At 41.6% G+C, this 17,148-nt stretch overlaps 1 protein-coding gene across 3 annotated transcripts in view; it reads left to right on the top strand.

The window, feature by feature from the left end:
• The window catches only part of TDRP (testis development related protein), a 53,366-nt gene that overhangs the window by 14,798 nt on the left and 21,420 nt on the right, over nucleotides 1-17,148 (top strand). For 2 of the 3 annotated variants that reach the window (XM_090033125.1, XM_090033114.1), the window contains exon 3: nucleotides 8,562-8,621. The exons of the other annotated variant lie outside the window; for it this stretch is intronic. In XM_090033125.1, coding sequence (XP_089889251.1) covers nucleotides 8,562-8,621 — 60 coding nt within the window. The remainder of the gene's footprint in view (nucleotides 1-8,561; nucleotides 8,622-17,148) is intronic. 3 annotated transcript variants of the gene reach the window in all.

Genomic DNA, 17,148 nt, shown 5'->3' with positions numbered 1-17,148 from the left:
TGGCCAGGGCCTTCAGTCCTGGCTGGTGGCAGAACTCGCTACAATCCTGCATATTGCTCTCAGCCCCATTTCCCTGTACTGCCCTGCCCTCCTGCTGCGTGCTGTTTAACCGTGTAGCTGATGTAATTAGGTTAAATGGGTAATTTTAAAAAAAAATTTACATTCCTAGTCTCCCCAGACCGTATAAGCAAATATGTGTTATGTATTGTGATAGGTAGCCAGACTTGTCCTGGGTTATGTACTTACCTTGTGCTTTTGGAATAAAAGGGTCATTTGTAGACCTATCTCGTTGCTGCTTTTATCAGTTGCTAACCTATCACTATGCCTGAAATTAAGTTAACAGTACTTGCTATATGCTATAGTCAATATATGCTATATAGTGAGTGGGTTTTACCTTGTGGGCCATGAAGCATTTGCTAATCACAAGGTGCTATTTCAATATCTGTTAACTTATATTTTAATCTTTTCAAGTGAATTAAATACATAGGATAAATAACGTTCTGTTCTTTTATTGTGGCAGTATTGTGTAGCTGCAGGACCAGGGTAAGAGGAATATACAGAAAGTAACTTAAATGAAATAAATATGTGAATTAGAATTTGCAGCAGCCAATGCAGTGAACCTGAGGCTTTTCTATTTGAGTCTGTGGTACAAAAGGAATTTTTCTAAAAACTGCCCACTGCCCATCAGTGCGGATGCAAGGAATACTTTGTATAAGTATCATAGTTGTTAGGGGCTGGAAGGGACCTTACAGATCATTGGTCCAGCCCTCCTGCATTTGGGCAGGAAAGATTGCTGGGATCAGATGACCCCAACAAGATGGGCATCAAGATGTTTTTTGCAGATTGCCAGGGTGGGTGACTGTACTTCCTTATTGTAGACAAGGTCTTCTTGAGTAGATTAAGTCTAGATATAGTGGACTGCTTTTTAAGCTTGTGAATACTTGGATGATGGGGTCATGCATGCATGCTTTCAGAAATACTCCTATTTAAACCTGGTTTTAAAACATGTTTTTGTGCTTGATAATACAGTTTCATTTATGAATTGAAAAATATTATGTTTTAATCTAAGTATGTACCTAGGCCAAAAACAAACCAAACATATTGGCCAAGCATACTTATATTTTTCTTTCCGTTAAAAAAAACAAAAAAACCCCCAGACCATGCTTTTGTTATAACCACTTTTTAAGACTTCCCATCTACACTGTAAAAATAAGCTGAATTTGAAGAGCATAGGATGAGTACTTATGTTTAGACTTTTTGTTTGCTTTTTCTCTATATATGAGAAAACAGTGGTTGAATCCAAAAATCTGTTTTTCTTTTGGATTAATTTAGTTAGTATTTTTACCAGTGGTAGTTGTAGGTGAGTTACAAGTTAAAATCTGTCCAGATGGCTACTTTACCCTGAAAAAAGGAAAATGAACCTCATAAAACGGATTCTAAATTTTCAGCAGACAGTAAAAATGTAGCTGAGTGCCTGATTTAATAAAATAATCTTATCAGATTAACTCCAAGAGGGACTAACAGCCTGACAGGGCAGTATAAAAGGCATCTTCTGGCAGCTGGACATGTAGTCATGTGTCCAAGAAGCAAAAGATTTATGGCAGAGTAATGCTAATTTACACCCATCTCTTGTTTATTTCTTTTTGTAATAAATACACATTTTAGTTTTTATAAAATCTGTATTTTCAGGTATGGTACCATGCTTGCACTTACCCAATGAGGTCATAAAACTTTATAAAATATTTGACTTCAAGCTTTTACTGTGCCCATTTTTTCTATGTCCATTTAAACTCAATTACTGTTTTTGGGATGTTGACTTGACAGTGCCATGAGTGCAAATGTGTATAGTTTCTTACACTTTACTTTGTTCCTGGTATGTTTATGCACAACAAACAAAATGTGGCCTACTGAGAGTATCATTGTGCTTCTGCTAGCTGTTTCCTTCCGAATTGCTTTTGTGTACATTTACTAAAGCCCTCTGCTTCTGAGCTGGGTTTTAATCCAGACAAAATTACGTTTTGTCTTCATAATATACTTTAACCCAGTCTACATTTTATTTGATGTTATATCAGAATACATCCTGAACTTTGGAACACTGTCTACTGCTTTTCACCTATCAGTTCTTGTTGTTGCTTCTTGAAGACATTAATTAGGTGGTATGACTTCTAACTGGGCTGTCTCTGATCTGTCTATATTTATATAGTTATTTTACTGCTTAGTTTGTAATTAGTGATTTGGGAATCTTTCCATTTTAAGAGGTTAATTTGCAGTTTTGTAGTTTCTCAAGTGATTTTAAACTTTTTTTTTCCAAAATATTTTTGTCAGGTATGGAGGATGGATGAGAATATGATTCTTTTCTTGAATAACCTTTACTGTTTTCACTGAGAAACCAAGTATCTCCAGTTCTTAATGTAGTTAACACTTGTAGGCACCACAGTGTAGATTTTAAATCGTAGCATGCTAATTCTCTTTTATGAGCTGGTTGGGGATCAGAAGAGATAATAAGGAGAGGTCATCAGGAAAGAGATGGTTTATGTTTAAAGGAGTTACAGTTCAAATAATCATTATCCAGATCTATAAGTTTGTATTTGCATTGATTTTTAAAATCCAGTTTGTATTTTATATAAGGGTTGACACACTGATCAGAGAAATAATCATTTACTTTATGCACTAAAGCCTGTCTTACCATGCTTTTAATTGTTCAATGTTCAGGCTCTCTTAAGTTTAGCCTGCATCCTTAAAATGAATGAACAAAAGAGATGGATTCATCTCCTTATTTTCCTTTTGCAAAAGAAACTAAGGAAAGTAGATCAACACAGTAACCTTTGTACAAAAATGTGTATGCTTATTGAATTAATCCCTTGAGTACTTCATAGTTTGCAGTGTCCAACAAAAGGACACTTGTGTTTTCCTTGTGGAAACACATTGTATGCACTAACATTCTGTTGCCAAAATTGGAAGGTCATTTGAAGTTGTCTATCAAGGTTTTTCATATGCATGGAACATTAATATTTAGTTAGAGGAACATTCTCCAAAAAGTTTAACATGGATGTAAAAAAGAAATAGGATAATACTGTAAATTACCTAAACTAATATTTTAGTGCATATTTCTGAAACAATCCAGAATGTCCAAATTCATTATATAGCATGATAAAGCAATCTGACCTTGAAATATCCAATGAAAGGAAAACTAGAGTAAAATCTACTTCCCATTAAAAATAAAAGGGGACATAAAATATATTTATCAATCAAAACATGAACTAATATGTGATGTTGAAGGGAAAAATAGAGGGGAACATAGTTTCATCACTACTAACTTTTTAACTTGAAGTTGCTGGATCTTCTAGTAATAAGGATATAGTAGTGTAGAGGTTTATGCTTAAATGGCTGATTCTTATACATTCTTCAAAAGCTCAGTGTCTACCATCCTCCCATCCACCTTGTTTCATGGATTGTCTGTAAACCCCCCATCTCTTCACTCTCCCATCCTCCACTACCATGTGTGTCTTATTTATTCTCCTTCCACCTCCATGCCAAGGGTTCTCTGTCTTCCCACTCCCACATTTTCCCCAGGTAGTAGTGGCTCTGTATGGATCCTTATTTCCTTGATGGGGTCACCATTTTAAAACTGCACAAGGAACAGACAGAACTAAATTAAAGGGTATTGTTATGCTGGAATATGTTAACATGGGAGTGGGCAAAATATGGCCTGTGGGCCAGAGCCAGCCTGCCAGGTGATTCTGCCTGGCTAGGGGCAGGTCCTTTGGCCCTGCCCAGCCCAGGTATGGTGGGCAGCCCTGGCTGTGGCACTTGCGCCCTGTCCTGCCACTCGTGGGCATAGAGATGCTGCCTGGTACAGCTTGCCTCATCTCTCTTTGTGGCTCTCAGACATGCTGGGGAGCTGTAGTCTGCAGGGTGGTATGGTGGGGTGGGTATGGCAAAAGGGCCAGACTCGGTTTCCTGTGCTCTGGCACCGCTTTAACACCTTGTCTGTGCCCCCAGAGCTCCTGGCCAGTCTCCAGATATGGGTGCTGGGGTTCTTCTGATCAGGATGGCACTGGGTCTCTGAAAGTGTCCTGAGCCTCACTTTGCGGGAGGGTGGGCAGGAGGGTCTGCCTCCACAACCAGGTCCACACCTTCTGCTTTCAGACTCTGCAGAGGCTCCTGTACTGTGCTGGTAGCCAGGCAACATGGTGCCTGATTGCCTTCAAGTTGCTCCACTGCCTCTGAGGGTTCTCGTAACTCTCCTACCTCTGGGGTCTCCCCAGACAGGACCTGGAGGAGCTGTTGGATTTCTGCCAGGACTTCCTCAGGGCCTGGTGGCTGGTCTGTGCTTGTAGCTACCCAGAGATGGTTGCCCAGGGTGCTGACCTCCTTGTAGAGCCCCTGCTGAAAAACCCGTAGCTGGTGGTGCCAGCGATGGGGGTGCCCTAGGTCTGCTGGAAGATGGTCCTGACCAAAATGACTTGTATTGGAGACCACCTGGTCTATGCCAGGTGGGGATGGGTGGATCCCTGCTGTTTACTTCAAGAGGTAGTCTGCCCTGTCACCCTCTGCCCCTGCCTACACTCACTAGGTCCTGCGCTAGGACAGTCCCTGCCCTCAGTATCCCCCAGCTGTCCAGAGCTAGTTGTGGAGCTGTAGCCTTGGCAGACCCCACAGCGCCCCGAGGAATCTCATAGTTTCATCTTAGCAGGCTGGGGGATACCAAGCTGGTCCGCCTTGAAACAGCGCACCACCACCAGCTCTATATGCTCGTGTTCTTCACAGTCTATCATCCCATCTCCTGACAAGTGTTGGAACACCCAAGGCAAAGGTGCTGGCAGTGGTCCCTGTTGGACAAGTCTGTATTCCATGAGCCATCAAGGACCTCAGCTGGGCTAAGGAGAGAAAGTCAGAAAGCCTGAGGCTGAATCAATTCAGTCTTTACAAGTTAGTCTAAGCTGTGTAGATAGAACCGATAAGCAAGTGAACAGATACTCACTTTTGATTCTGGAAATGCAGCCACATGTCTGCAATGGTTCAAGGCCAAAGCTGGAGGGGTGCTAGAGCATGCCTCCCTGCTCAGCTGGAGCAGATAGCTTGGGCCAAGGTTAGCCTACCCACCCTGCAAGGGGGTCATTTTCAGGGGAGATGCAAAACATCCAGGGATGCTGGGGGACTTTCAGTTAATTTGAATCTAGAGGGGATCTGAGAGAAAAGTTCAGTAAACCAATTTAACCTAAATCAGTTAAGTCTGATGCTACGTCCATCCAGGTTTATCTTAAACCAGTTTTGGCTATTTTGAAAGCGGTTTATGTGCACTGAACTTTTGCTATATTACAGATTTGAACAAGTTTCCTATTGCTTATACTGATTTGTGTAATTTCTGTCCCTAGAAGTTGAGTGCAAATGCGTGGTGGCTTCTTCACAGAGCCATTACCACAGACTTGTATCTGGTGTGCTTTATGGAGACTCCCAGCATTTGCCCCTTTTGGCAACAGAGGGAGCTACCTTGAGTCTGCGAGGTTGCAGCCCCCCTTGTACCTTCTCCAGAACCTGCTGCTGAGGTTTTGGCTACATTTCTCCCTACACCTTTGGAAGGAAGCTCTGGCCGGGGGGAACCCAGGCGAGTGCAGGGCTGTCTTCCAGTCGCTTCTCTGTTCATGTCTCCAAGCAGAGTTTCATTAGTTGGTATCCACAGACTCCCTCATTTTATTCAGGACCCATTGGGCACTGGCTGGTGTAAATCAGTTGATGTGTCCCTAGTAGCCTCCCTTAAGTGATGTTGAGGGGTAACCAACATGGGTTCATCCCAGGCCAATCCTGCCTGACTAACCTGGTTTCTTTCTATGACCAGGTAACAAAGAGCTTAGATGGGAAGGAGGAAGTCGATGTCATCTTCTTGGACTTCCAGAAGGCCTTCGACACAGTGTCCCACCCAATTCTGGTGGGCAAGCTGAGGGACTGCGGCACTGACGAATGCAGTCACATGGGCGGCAAACTGGCTTTAGGGGTGAACCCAAAGGGTGGTGGTGGATGGGTCGATGTCAGCCTGGGAGGGTGTGGGCAGCGGAGTCCCCCAGGGCTCGGTCCTTGGGCCGGTGCTGTTCAGTACCTTTATTAGCGACCTGGATGAGGGTGTGGAGAGCACCCTGTTCAAGTTTGCTGTTGACACCAAGCTGTGGGGTAAAGTGAATACACCGGCAGGCAGGGACTGCATCCAGGCAGACCTGGAAAGGTTAGAGAAATGGGTGGATACGAACAGGATGTGGTTCAACAAGTGCAGGGTGCTGCACCTGGGGAGAAGGAACCAGCATTATGGTTATAGGTTAGGGGCTGCTCCTCTCAGCAGCACAGAGGCAGAGAGGGATCTTGGAGTCAGGATTGACTCCAGGATGAATATGAGTTGCCAATGCAACGAAGCAATAGGCAGAGCCAACTGCACCCTGTCATACATCAACAGGGACATCACTACCAGGTCCAGCGAGGTCTTGCTCCCCCTCTATGCGGCACTGGTCAGGCTGCAGCTGGAGTACTGTGTCCAGTTCTGGGCGCAGCACTTCAAGAGGGATGTGGAGAACCTGGAGAGGGTCCAGAGGAGGGCCACTCGTATGGTCGAGGGCCTCCGTGGCCAGCCCTGTGAGGAGAGGCTGAGGGACCTGAATCTCTTCAGTCTCCACAAGAGGAGACTGAGCGGGGATCTTGTGGCTGCCTACAACCTTATGAGGGGCCAGCAGCAGGGACTCGGGGAAAGTCTGTTCACCAGGGCCCCCCTTGGAGTCATCAGGAACAGTGGCCACAAGCTGAGGGAGGATAGGTTTAGGTTAGATATTAGGAAGAACTACTTCATGGTAAGGGTGGCCAGAGCCTGGAATAGGCTTCCCAGAGAGGTGGTGCTCTCACCTTCCCTGGAAATCTGCAAGAGGAGACTGAATAGGCACCTGGCTGGGGTCTTATGACCCCTGCCACCCCCAGTGCTCCTTCCTGCTCATGGCAGGGGGTCAGACTAGATGATCTATCTAGGTCCCTTCCGACTCAATGATTCTATGATTATTAAGGTAGGCTTATAGTTTTTCATGATGGGCCACAGCCCATGACCCCATGGCACATCGAATAGGTCTATGTCACACAACAGGGGGAGAGAGATGCAGAAAAGGAGAGTGAATTTGGTATGACCAAAGATTTTTACCCCTGCTGTTTTAGCTGGGATGATCTAGTTCAGGGTGCTCCTGCTTTGAGTAGGGGGTTGGACTGCATGACCTCCTGAGATCCCTTCCAACCCTCATTTTCCATGAGTCTGATTCTATGTGCCTGTTTCACTTGCAGTCTCCAGCAGTTAAGGTCTAGGAAGTTCTGATTCAAAGGCTGGATCCCTAATTCCTATGCTCAGGAGCTACCGGTGCCTCTTTTCCAAAAATCTGTCCTGTCTGTTTTTGAATTTGGCTGAACTGTCACATTCTGCAACATCTGGTGGCAGTAAGTTCATACTATGTGGAAAAAACCCCTTCCTTTTATTAGTTTTAAACTTACTACCTGTTAGTTTCATTTTATGATGCCGAATTCCTATATTGAGAGAGAATACAAGGAATGAGACATCACATTTATGGACAGGAATGTAATCCATTGAGGAAATGTAAATAAGTGGAATATTGCACATGGAATTTAATGAGGGTGTTAGGGAAGATGTACAAAAAACTCCAGTTAGAACAAGCGGTCAAGATTAACTTTACCTCAACTCGGGGATAAGACTAGTGATAATATGGTGTAGTAGTACACACATGGCATGTATATAGGAGGTGTTTACTGCAGAGTTGACTAATTAATTCTTCAGTAAAATGTCACTGTTTACACATGCAGTGCTATTAGGATGGAGTAAACTAATTAACTCTGCTGTAGGATAGTACTGCCAGACAAAAGTACTATCCTACAGTAGAGTTACTTACTGTGCTGCAACACACATGTAGATGCTGATGGGGCTGGCAGGGACACAAGGGTGTCACACCCTTGGGACACAAGGTTGTTGCATATGCTGGCTAGCCCCACACTGAAGTATTCTCATGTCCTGGCCAGCCTCTCTGAAGCATACTGAGGTGTGGGGAAGCTGTCTTGGGCTGGCAGGCTGACCCCCAGGACCCTCTGCCAGCCAAGGCTGCTCTGCACTTAACTAAAGAACTAGTTTACGTGTTAGGAAAAATACATTTATAAGTATACTTATAGATATGATATAGTAATCTGAAAAATACAGTAATCAAAATAAGACTTCAGACATATATCAAAGTAGAATTAGTAGAAAATTGTAAAATCTTTACTTTCAAATGGATGATTAGTTCTGTACTTATAATGGTTAATTTTTTTTTTACTTTTCACACACATTTTTGCCTTGATCTGAACCACATATTGCTTTTTTATAGGATATTTTTGTTTTGTTGTATTTTGAGTTGAATATTATAGTATCATAATTTCATAATTTGCCATGGAGATAGACTGAACAATAAAAGCATCATGTTATGCTTGTTTCAGTTTTTTCTACTTGCTTGCTATCCAACTAGAACTGATTGAACTATCTACATTTTTTTAAGAATGAGGATCAGTTTCTTCATGATGAAGTTACATCTTCTGTCTCACAACTTGCAACAAAGGTAAATATTTTTTCTTTATGTATGTAATGAAATTTGTTTCATGTTTCATTGTTCAGCTAATGCATGTTAAGAACATTCATATTTTTCATGTGTACCCTGAACTCGGTGTCCAGGGATGTTGAATTCCACTGTTTTGTATGACACCTGGCAATCTCTTGTTATTCTGTACGAAGTGATATGTTTGTTTTGTACTAGCTATTGCTTTGCAAGCATTTGTAATGTATTTATTATTTTAGTAACTTCTTATAAGAGTGTATAAAAGAAAAATATATCTTTTAACAACTATGCAGTCTTAACATTTTCCTCCAAAGTAGGAATGATAGGAATAAGTGAGATAGAGGACTAAGGAACATTTCTGATGTTGGCCAGAACAAGCTATGAAAATGTATGAAAAATATTATCATAACTATCATATGCAACTTTCTTAGCTCAGCTGGCTTCCGACTACATATTGAGGGACCCTATTTTACATCTCATACAAAAGCAAGTTATTTTAATTTCTACAGCCAGTTTCTTTTCTTTTTCTTTTTTTTTGTTTTTCTAACGCTCTAAACATGCATCAGGTTAATGTTCTTAAAATGCATTAAAATAGCAAATGAGGTTGGTATTAACTATTATATGTAAGAATTTGTTTTTAAATTCTGTATGTATTATTATCAATATTAAACAAAGCATTTAAATAACTGCATTAGTGTAAGAGGAACCATATTTACCCAAATCCAAAATGACCCTGTACTTAAGATGATCCCTCCCCAATAATTGGATTCTGGCTATGGAAAATTATAACAAATTTGCACATCTTCCATGTATAGAATCTATTTATTGGGGGGTTGTCTTAAATTTGTTCCCCTCCCACACACTGCTGCAGTAGGGAAAGCAGTGGCAGGGGGACAGGTAGTGGAGGGGAGAAACAGGGAGGACCAAGCAACTTGACTCCTGCCCTGCTACTTGTGCCTGTTTCTTCCCTCAACCCCTACTTACCCTTGCACTGATGGAGCCTGTGGTGCTGGAGCAAAGGTAAGCGGGGGAGGAGGGGGGCAGGAGAAGGCTTTTAGCAGCTGTTCTGTGCCTTCCCACCTTGTACTTGATTCCAAAGTGAGGGATTTTCCCATGTTAAATGGGGTAGGGGGAAGCTCGCCTTGAGATCAAGTAAATATGGCACTTTTCATTAATTTTGTATGAAGGTAGCCTCCATTTGCCGCACCTGTTCCTCTTTGTCCCATCTTGATACATGATATTTTTTTACTATAAGTAACACTTCAGGGTATACTGTAATTGTAATTTTGATTAATGTAAAGTATGGCAATAGAAATGTAGACTGTCTGTATCAAAAAGTAGGTTTTAATGATTTTCACACCGCACACTAGACTTTAAATGCAAATAACTCTTTAAAAATTGGTTTATTTTATTTTGGGACCTGATATACTGTTAATTACTCAGAAAGGCTAGTTATCTTTAGTTTATTTTTCAAGAAAAATTCTTCCAGTTAAACCAGTGTACTGCAATTACCATAAAAACTATTTTTTTTTAACCCACCGCCGCCTCCCCCCCACCTCACAGACATATGAGAATGTCTTGGCAACTCTGATTCCCTCTTAATTGCCTTATTCTTCAACTGTTAGCATCTGAAACATTTAACTTCTTTATCTGAGTAATCTAAACTTTTAAAAACCTTGTGATGCAGTGACATTCTGAACTGTTTCAATGCTTGCTAAGAAGTTAATGAATTACACATATTGAGAGGGCTATTCATGTATTTTATGAGTCCTCATACTGAGGTAGCATAATTAAGGATAATGAAGCACAGCTGGATTTTTGTGACTGTTGCAAGGTATGACTTCATTATAGAGAAAGCTTGACGGTACCACACAGGGGGAAAAAAACTACTGACCAGCACTGAGGATGTAAATCAAAGCTAGCTGTCTAAAAGGTGTAGTTTAGCTTGCAGTTGTAGACCCTGAGCTTAGCTTTCACTCAGGTGCGAAGTTCCCTTCTTTGCAGAGAAGACTTGGGTCAAACCACTGCAGTGCTGAGTTTTATAGTTCCCTACTCTCAGTTCTTCCTGATGGAAAAACACAGTTGATTTAGAAAAGGCTTCTGTAGCATTTTATAATCTTTAGACACATGAGTGAGTGCAGACACTGACTACATAATAACAAAGGTTAATGTTTTTATGTGGAGATACTTTGATCTGGGGTAAGCTAACCTCAGGCTCAAACTTGGGACTCAGTTGTTTGAGTTAACTGTGCAGCAAAGATAAATCCACTGTCTCTAATTGGCCAGTCTTAGAAGAGTGAGAGAATGCAGCAGGTTTGTGAGATGCCTATTTCATGTTGAGTTTGGAATGGTGGGAATTTCAGATGAAGCCAGATAATAGGTCAGAAAGAGCAGAAGAGCTAAAGTTTGGCCAGTTGATCGAATCCTGAAATGTGTTTTGTTTTTTTGGGGCTCTTCAGATAAGGAGTATTTTTAATTTGTACCTACATTTAAATTCTTGTTTAATATCTGCAATAAATAGATACCTATGTAATTCATGGGGATTACACCCTGATTTCATGGGCAGAATGTGGGACTGGGTAGCTGTTTTGCAGGCAGAGTGCGGCAGGCCTTCCCCACGCCTCTGGCTGAGGGGACTGGATGGCCCTGCCACTTGTTGCTGATGCGTTGTCTGTCATGTGGCTCAGCATCTTGCTGCTGATTGGTGGAGAGGGACAAGGCTACATGACAGATGTCCCTAGCAGCCAATCAGTGGTGAAAGACAGGAGCAGCAGCCATCTCGCTGGGAGCCCTTCCTGGGACTGCCCTCCCCATTCGCCCCTTTCCCATCCTGGATAGCTGCTGCAGCTCTCAGTAAATTTTCTTTTCCCCTGTGGATTTCATAGATGCATAGGTTGTATGGAAAAGACCTTGGAAGATCACCTCCACCAAGCAGGAAAGACAACTGGGGTCAGGTGACCCCAGCAAGGTGGCTGTCCAGTCTCCTCTTGAAGATTTCCAGGGTAGGCAATTGTACCACCTCTGGAGGGAGCTATTCCACAGGCTGGACACTCTTAGTTGTAAAGCAGTTTTCCTAATGTTGAGCCTGAAATGGTCTTACAGGAGTTGGTGACCATTATTCCTATTTTTCCCCAAGGGTGTCCTGGTGAACAGTTGTTCACTTAACCCTTGATGTATGCATTTTTGTAGGTATTGCCTGGATTTCATGGAATCCACAAAATCACAAATTTTGTAGGTCCCTAGTAATAAAGGTAGCTGTATTTATTATAAACAATGGAGAAAGCCATGTTTTGTAGTCAAGGTGTTTTACTATTATTAGATCCTGTTCCAGTTGCTTAAAACTTTACCAAATTTTGATTTGAATCTTTTTGCATCAGATTTTTTTTGTATCGGGCTGAGTCAGGAAGATTTTAGGACAAACAGTTTTGACTTCAGGAAAGAAATGAATGGTCTGTTTAAAACAAAAAACAAAAAAACCTTGTTTTCGTGAGATACTCTAGAGCAGTGTTTCTCAACCCATGTGTCGCAACTCAAAAATATAAAAGGGTTGCAAACAAATTTTAAAAATGGATTGTTTCTTAAGGGAGAAAAATCTGGGAAACTGGCTTTTCCCCTCCAGCCTGCAAGGGACTGCTTGGGAACACCCACACACTGCAGGGCCAATGGGTTGGGACTGACCATTGATGTTTACAAATGGGCCCTGGTACAAAAAAGTTGAGAACCACTGCTCTGGAGCATGGATCTTTTGTAGTACAGTTTTCACATTTGGCTGAGTAGTCGGTCTGATGTCAGGGATGTGATTTTCATTGCATCTGAAAATCCATCCACATCTGCCTAAGTAATAAGCCTCTGAAAATCTCAGCTCATGCTTGCTCCTAGAGATTTGTTGGAATTTAGCAGGTAAATAAGACTGCTTGCAATGAACATGTTTCATCCTGTGAATGGTGCTGTACAGAGCAGAAGTCCCCAGGTAATTGTTTAGCTTATGCTCTTGATACTATCCAGCTGGTGTCCAGGCAGTCAGGAAGAAGTGGTTGGAGTGCATTGAGAAGTATAAATGGAGACTAACAGCCCAAGGAGATTTACTGTTCTGGTCAAATCAACGATCCCACATATTTTACTCTTCTGCCTTGAAGCCTTTGCTTGTCCCCACCTGCCATATATTTCTCGGACTTTGTCTCAAGTCTGACATCACTCAGCATAGAATTCTTTGAGGTCTTTGTATATTGATAACTTCCATTGTGCCATCAGTTAAATAGTTAAATTTATAAATGGTACTTTTTATGAAGGTTCATTTTGTACTCAGAGTCAGAATTCTGTATAGCATCTCTTTCAATTTATTTATTTTTAGTTGATTTGCCTTTTCAGTACTTAACTTTCAGAATTCCTGGTTGGGTTTTTTTTTTAATGCGATTCTTATTTTTATTGCTGTCAGGTCTTTTTTTTAATGGAAATTCCGGGCCTCTGGCCGAACTTTGATAACAAAATGTATTATCTACATGAGAAAATTGACTTTTCACATGTTTTTTTCCTTCTGTGTAGAATGTTGTGTTTCATCTTATTAACTAAGGTGCCTGATAACTATAGAAATCTAACATACAATACATACATACACTGCATTGGTAAAGCATGTTGGTAAGAAATATTACATATCTGTATGCTTGTAAGAATTTATTTCTTTGTGGTAGCATGCACTAAGTGGTCAGAGATGTCTAAGGACATAAGATAGACATTTCCTACTCTTAGACTTTTACAGTCTAAGGACAAAGTTATAGACAGGAATAAATAGACACAGGTCTGAAGAAGGAGGTAATAATAGGCAATTGCAGTTTAGGTAAAAGTCACTCTGGATCATTATAGGTAACATGAAAGAAGATCTTTTAAGAGTAGAATAGGGATTATGTAGCTGAAATTAAGGAAACTGTACTTTGCATATAGGGCTATAGGGGAAAAAATAAAGGGTGAAGGAGAACCTACTGGATAGGTGGATGAAGTTGGAAGCATTGGCAGAGCTGAAAGAGTTACGGAAGCAGCAGACAGCTTGCCTAAGGATATGTAGACTTCATCCTTTGCATATTCTTCCTGAAGTGACTGCTTGTGTTCCCATTGTTAACGCTTTTCAATAAAATAGCCAATAAAAAAGACTACTTCTGAAGCTGAGGATTTGGCCAGCTGAAGTGGAGGAATCTGTTCCAGGGGCTTGCCCATTGTGATAATCGGGACAGAATGGTTTCCCAGCCACCTGCCAGATATTTAATCATCAGTCTTATTGATTCTGACCAGTAGAAGGATTGTCTGGGAGCAGGTGTGTTCTTTAATTGTCTAAAATGGCAGATAAGGTGCACAAAATAAGGTTTTATGCTTGGCAGTTCTTGCTCCCAGTGGTTTACCCAATATAGGTTTGATTTTCACGGCAATATTGAACTTGCCAGGGATGTTCTCTGATAGGTTTCTGGCTTGTTTCTTAGAAGCACTTTAAGAAGAGTGGACTGTAATCTACATGGCAGATCCTTATTCCCACGGTCCATCTTTTAAAGTTACACTTTAAATGAAATCCTGAAATCTCATATTGCTGTGCTAGTCTTTAATAAAAGTCCTTTTTTTTAATTTGATATCTTCAGTTGGACTGTGCTGCTCTTAAATGGAATCCCTTTAATTTTGAAGGTCAGTTTTTGAATATATGACTTGAGCTCAGTGGTTCTCAATGTGTTTAGACTCAAGGCACCACTCAGAAAATGCCAGCTAGTTTCCTCTTGTTTTCTGATTTACAGAAGTCAGAAAGACCACAGGTCTGAATGTTTTCAACACTTAAAACCCTATTTCATATTTTTGGATTTATCTTTTGAATCATGTTTATCCACCTCACATTGTATGTCATCCCACAGCACCCTTGAAAGAATCTCAAGGTAACCCAGGTTGGGAATCACTGCTCTAGTCTAATGATACCAGTAAGTTTTAGACAATTAATTGTTTCTTTTACATTTGAGCTGTGAAACAGCCTTTGAACAGGCTTGGAATCTTCAAATCACCTTATTATCCTTATCATTCAATTTTTTCCCCCCTCTAAACACTTAATGTAAAATTCCTATATAGAGAGAGTACTTTTGACCTTCATATTGAAAGTTAAGAATTGTAAAGTTATACAGAGTACACGAAGTACAGAGGCAAAGTACAGAGTCAAAAAGGCTGAAGCTGAATTGATTTAATCTTCGCAAGTTAGTCTAACCTGTATAGATTGAAGCAATAAGCTAGTGAACAGACATTCAAAAGCCAGGGGGCACTAGTGCATGCCTCCCTGATCGGCTTGAGCAAACAGCTTGGGCCAAGGCTAGCCTGCTCATCCTGTGATGAGGGATTTGTGCAAAGCATCCTGGGATGCTGGTGAACTGTGAGTTAACTTGAATTTGGAGGGAATTTGGGGCAGAAGTTCAATAAACCAATTTAACCTAAATTACTTATGTCTGATACTACATCCATCCAGATTCATCTTAAACTGGTTTTGACCATTTTGAAAATGGCTTATGTGCACTGAACTTCTGTTGTGTTGCAGATTTGAATGGGTTTATGATCACTTATACTGCTTTATATGTTTTCTGTTACTAACCAAAGACTCAACAGAGGTAACCTCATGGTTAAGGCCAAGTCAAATATTACTAGTTTAGCAGAAGCTTTACATCTTAATTTTGTCAAAAATATCATACAATGACAAAATAGAAGCTAAATACATTGAGTGCTCAGTCACTCAGATGTGAAAATCTGATTTATTTGAGTGCTCAGATTTGAAAATCTGATTTATTATTTTCATTAAAGTTTGGGGTTAAACAGAACATTTCCAACATGACCTCTCTTTTGCAGTTTTTTATAGAGTTCTCTCATTTTTTTTAATATCTGCTCTTGGATCTTTGCTTTACAGGCTGCTCATAGTTTCATAGTAGGGTTGGAAGGGACCTGAGCAGATCATCAAGTCCAACCTCCTGCCATGGCAGGAAAGAGTACTGGGGTCAAATGACCCCAGCAAGTTGATTGTCAAGCCTTGTCTTAAAGACCCCCAGCGTAGGAGCCAGTACCACTTTGCTTGGAAGTTGGTTCCAGATCCTAGCCACCCTGACAGTGAAGTAGCACCTCCTGATGTCTAATCTGAATTTACCCTCTGCCAGCGTGTGACTGTTATTTCTAGTCTTTCCTGGTAGTGCTCAGGGGAACAGGGACTTCTCCAATGCCTGCTGGTCCCCTCTGAATAGTTTGTAAATGGCCACTAGATCCTCCCTCAGCCTTCTCTTCTGGAGGCTGAACAGGTTCAGGTCCTGTAGCCTCTCCTTATAGGGCCTGCCCTGCTGCCCCCTGATCATGCGAGTGGCCCTCCCCTGGACCCTCTCCATGTTGTCCACATCCCTCTTGAAGTGCGGCGCCCAGAACTGGATGCAGTACTCCAGCTGCGGCCTGACCAGTGCCGCATAGAGGGGGAGTATCGCATCCTTGGATCTGCTTGAGATGCATCTGTGGATGCATGACAAGGTGTGGTTGGCCTTCCTGACTGCATCCCCACACTGCCGACCCAGTGACGTGGATGAGGGGGTAAAAAGCAACCTGTTCAAATTTGCTGATGACACTAAGATGTGTGTGTGTGGGGGGGACATGCTAGAAGGAAGGAATAGGCTACAGTCAGACCTAGACAGGTTACAGGGGTGGGCGGACGAGAATAGGATGGGATACAACACTGACAAGTGTATGGTGATGCACCTGGGGAGGAGGAACCAGCACCATACTTACAGGTTGGGGAACTCCCTTCTCGTCAGTACAGAGACAGAAAAGGATCTTGGAGTCATAAAATATCTTTCATTGTAGGTAGTGTTTATATGAATCATAACTTTTCATTTTTTAGCTGAACAGAAATCTACCAGGCTATCTGCTGTGTGTAGCAGTGACAATGTAATATGACACCACAAGACAATAGGGCAGGATAGAGATTTCCTTTAACAAATACCCTGGTAATTTAGGGAAGATCTCTCTGAAGTAGGAAGACTTGACTAGGGTTTGTATTCTCATGCTTTCACTATACAGGAAAACAATGTGGTATGACCGATATTACAAATAATTTAAGAGTACCTATGAGTTTTTTTCAAAGTACATTGATTCTCAACCATGGTGGTTCAGCACTGTGGAGTACCTTGCGATCCATTCTGGGGTGCCACAGAGTGCCACACGAAGTTAGCATTGTTAGGTGTGGACACATTTCACAAGATAGTCAAAGATGTCAAATAGGAATCCATGGTGTTTAAAACACTCTGACCTGTTGTGGTCATTTTGAGTTCTCTGCAGTGGGAGAATTGCTGTTACTTTTCTGTAGTAAAAGAAAAACGAAACGCAAGAACTGGCATTTTCCAAGGGATGCCTCAAGTCTATTGAGGAATCCCTTAAGTCTAAGAAGTCTGAGAACCAACATCTTTAATGATTTCTTTGCCTCCATTTTCCTAAGCAGGGACTGGAACAGTCACATCCCCGCTGGGCCCCCCTCAGGCCCCAGGGGAGG

Source organism: Crocodylus siamensis, chromosome 1 (assembly GCF_052110815.1).
Source record: "Crocodylus siamensis isolate JL-2025a chromosome 1, ASM5211081v1, whole genome shotgun sequence".
NCBI lineage: Eukaryota > Metazoa > Chordata > Crocodylia > Crocodylidae > Crocodylus > Crocodylus siamensis.
This window is presented reverse-complemented; position numbering and strand designations above follow the sequence as displayed.